This window comes from Alligator sinensis, unplaced genomic scaffold, assembly GCF_000455745.1.
Source record: "Alligator sinensis unplaced genomic scaffold, ASM45574v1 scaffold953_1, whole genome shotgun sequence".
NCBI lineage: Eukaryota > Metazoa > Chordata > Crocodylia > Alligatoridae > Alligator > Alligator sinensis.
This window is the reverse complement of record NW_005842365.1, coordinates 224254-228428: the sequence shown is the minus strand read 5'-3', so window position 1 is coordinate 228428 and position 4175 is coordinate 224254. Positions and strand designations below refer to the sequence as shown.

Sequence of the window (4175 nt, the reverse complement as noted above, 5' to 3'; positions counted from 1 at the left end):
CAGCTGGGCAGCCCCTGCCCCTGTCCCTGCCTCTGCCCCTGCCACCTCCCTCACCATGGGGGTGTTTTATCTGCCCCACCACCCCACGCCCCTTCCCTCCCCTCCCCCTCCTCTTCTACCACAACAGACTTACTAGCTGCACGCAGCTATATTGGAAATCAGATAGGTATCAGCTGATACACCTCCTTAAAAATCGGCTATTGGTATCAGCCCCCAAAATCTCTATCAGTGCACCCCTAATATAAACTGTTTGAAAACACCATATTAGAGGCTCAGAGTAAATGTGTACTGCAAATCAGAAAAATATCTGGTATGACCTGACTGCCTAAAGGAGTTTTCCATCTATTGACTCCCCTGTGAAATCCTATGAAATATGAACTTTCATTTCTATGCAGGAAAACTTCTACAATCTTTTCTCCAATGCCTGATGAAGGGTGTTTGTGCCTAAAAGCTTGCAATTAAATATTTCTTTTTTTTGCAAAAATCTTGTTGGTCTAATAAAATATATCTTCTCTACTACGAATCCTGATTGCCTTTTTCTCTAGACCAATACGGCTACAACCTGGATACCTGACAGTTCTGCTACCACACTCCAAAGGTGGTTAACCCTGGCCTATCACGCAGACTGGGCAAAGGGTCTTTGAATTTCAGTCTCCTCATCAGAAATGCTATGCCTCCAGCTGCTCTATTCTTGGAACCAGGGTCCTGTTGGCCCTGCATCTTAGCCTGATAACAGCTGTAGAAGGTCAGGCAGGGAGAGAAGGATTTCTCTGGTCATTGCAATGAACAACTCAGGCTTTTGGGTTCAGAGCCAGTGCTTTCTCACCCCACTCTCTGAAGTCTCCAGGCAGGCAGTGTAGAGCCCAAAGTGCTGGACTTCTGTGTTCCCAGCAAGGAACACCATGTGGTAGAGTAGCTGCAGTTGCTTGAAAGTTTGTAGGCGCAATTCTGGTGTCGAACGTAGCTCCAGTCCAGCTTGTAGTGGGTGGTAGTCCCTGTAGATGAGCTTCCTCATCACAAATGGGAGCAACAAGTGACCACAAGTGGCCAATGGGGATCTCAAATGGCTGTGCACTGTCTCTGGCATTGCCTGCGTGGCGGGGGTGGATTACAGGGACCTGACCCTGTAGCATATGTCATCTTACTGTTGTGTACAAGGGTGGCCATTTGGAAAACAAGGTGTCTGTTGGTGCAAAAGGGGTTATATTTTACTTCGCGGGAATGTGTGTATTTGGCGTATGCAGAATTGGAATACTATCGGAAGAAAGGGGAAGGGGAGTGGAAAGATGTCGATTGGAGAAAATTGTTTGGGTAGGAGGGATGCGGGGGAAAAGAAGGGCGAAAAGGACTGATATACGGTATATTTATGTGTTTGGTGTTTTGTTTTGAAGAAAATGATGTAAACGAGTATCTGTTTGGGATTTATGTGACGATGGGGACATGTTGTTCAGATTGTTGAAACAAGGGAAAATGGGGTTTTTGATGTACTGACCTGTAAGTGAAGAAGCTGGTGTTTTTGGCTTTGTGATGATTTTGATACTTTTGTAATAAAAAAAAAAAAAAAAATATGTCGTGTTCTGTGGCTGCATGTGGCTCTCAGCTGTACTGAAGTTGGCCAGCTGTGGGCTGAGGCATAAGGGTATTTTCCTTCTCTGCCTAACACTTGTTAGTCATGGAGTTTTGCTCAACTACAATTTTGTAACTTCTGCTTGTCCAGGGCATGAGTGTACAGAGCCATGTGGCTCTCTAACACTTGTGGTCTGACATGTACAATACCATTCTCTGCAGGAAGGGGAGGGAGTTTGCAGTGAGGCCAAAAGAGCATGAGAATGGTAACCAGCCTTTGTGTTTTTCCCTGTTCAGCTTTTCTGGGGCTGTGTGCTGCCCAGGATGGAGGCAACAAGGAGATGAATGTTTAATAGGTAAGCAACAGCATTCCTTCCTTAGACACTGCTTCTTCCTCAGATCTGCTACTTGTTCCCTTCTTGAGGAGAATTCTGCTAGTACTATAGGCCTAGTGTGATGTGTTCAGGGTAGGAGAGCCCATATACCCTCTTCCACCCTTCTTGGGGGTCTTTGTACACCTGAACTTAGCTCTGGTTCAGGGAGTTCCTTTTGGGAATCGGCTAGCTTTTACTTTGTAGGAGCCAACTCTTAGGGTGGGGCTGGGACTAGCAAAGAAAGGGTGGATGTTTGCAAAGCCTGGCAAGCACCACAGGAGCAGGCACATCCTGATGTGCCTCCTCACTTGTTTAAAGCAGCATTGTAGCCAGATGGAGAGAGCCCATTCCATGCTGGGCTCCTTTTACAGAACTAGACACAGCTGATATCCTGCCAGCTGCCACCATGAGACTGTAAATGCAGGCTTCAGTTTCAAAATAGCATTCTGTTCTCCTTGAGAGGTAGTCCCTAACATTAGCCCTGGGGCTTCCTACAGTTTACACAGATTTGGGGTTTCCATACCATTATTGTTGACAGCCATTTACATTGCAGCAAATGCTACTGAATCAAAGGCAAGTGAACTCTTGTTGGTCGCGGTGGCTTTTTTGTTCTATTTTGTTTTTGTTTTTTTTAATGATAGGAAGGAAGCCCACAGCATGAATAATTTTGTTATATTCTTCATTTTACATTTTTGTCACATCCTGAGTCCCTCATTGGTCCTTGACAAGAGGCTGAAGCCCAGGTTCTTGGCAAACCCAGTCTCTGTACAGGGTCAGGAGGACACTTCCAGGCAGTTGTGTAACCAAGGCAGGGGCAACTGGAGCAGCAGCCCTGGGCACCACCTTTATGGAGGGGCATAAAAGCAGCTGTTGCTGCAGCAGTAGCTGATTGTGTTGTCAAAGGAGCTGGCACTGCTTCGGCTGCTACTCAGCTGCCCTGAGCATAGAGCTGCATTACTAAACCTCTGCTTCCAGGTATGCAAAATAACTCCTGTGACACTGGACAATGACTGTCCAATGGATTGGTGGGTTTCCAAGGTGTAGCACCCAGCTACCTGGGAGAGACAAAATAGGTAATGAAATAGGTAACGATACAGCCTCATCTCTGATATGCAGGGAGAGGCATAGAGATGAAGAAAAGGAGTGTCTTTATGCATGGTACATGTTGCATTCCAGTAAATGTTGCTATAGGTCCAAATCCTTGTGTTGGGCCTAAACATGTCTGCATTGAGCAAAAGAGGAAAAGATTGGGAACTTGGGCTCTCACCACTTGTATATCCCCATTGGGGAGGTTTTCTGGCTGGTTACACCCCAGCGTAAGGCCCAGCTGAAGCTAACTAAGTCAGCTTAGACAGAGGCAGCGCTTGGGAGTAGAGCTTTTGCCATGGCTGCCCCAGAGCAGAATCATCAGACAGCTACACTTTTCATTGCCAAGAGTTAAAGATCCAGAGTAAATGTCCCTTGAGGGCTGAAGCTTGGCATTGGGCAGCTCTGGATTAGAATGTTTTGTTGAATTTAATAATGAAAGAGCGACAAGCTTTGTAAGTTCTTGGAACCTGAAATCCCAGAACATTCCTGTGAGACTTTCCAAAGCTATTTTTGGATTCCTGTAAAACTTCCTGCAGTTTCAGTTGGCCCATAGTATCCCTCACTTCCTGTTGTGTAGTATTCCTCAGCTGCACTCTGCAGCTGCTGCAGTTTGCCCCAGAAAGAGCTAGGTTTTAGTGCTTGAGGAAAGGCTTTCTGCATGTGCATGGTAAGGACATAGACTCACCTTGATCACATGAGTCCAGGGAATTCCAAAGCTACGGTTCCTGTAGAAAAGTTAATTTAGTTCTTTTGCTTCTCCTGTATATATAATGGTAAAGAGAGTGTAACAGACTAATACCATAAAGTTTGCATTAACACTAATAACAGCATTTTGCATGGATTTAATGCCTGTATCTGACTCTCTCAAAAGGTTTCACAAAGCTGGAAGAGAAACTATCCTCTCAGTTTCTCCATTTGTATGTAGGGAGAAATGACTGCCCAGGGAAGGAGGTATCAATCAGGAAAAAGACTGTCTCCCCAGCCTTAGTCTTGTTCTACCTACTACATCCACTGCTCCCTATCCATCTAACCTGTTTTATCTAATCTATCTATCTATTTTAGGGCTTTCTGTAGTATCCATCACCATAGATCTAACAGCTTTCAGGTAAGGTGGACTGCACAGGACCTTCTACTCTTCTCTTTCCC

General features: G+C 45.5%; 1 protein-coding gene across 1 annotated transcript in view; it reads left to right on the top strand.

Annotated features, from left to right (window-relative positions):
* Positions 1–4175, top strand: part of SCARF2 (scavenger receptor class F member 2) — a 166944-nt gene that overhangs the window by 29352 nt on the left and 133417 nt on the right. Inside the window, exon 2 of the mRNA XM_006029204.3 lies at positions 1864–1922. Within this exon, the coding sequence (XP_006029266.2) occupies positions 1864–1922 (59 nt within the window). The remainder of the gene's footprint in view (positions 1–1863; positions 1923–4175) is intronic.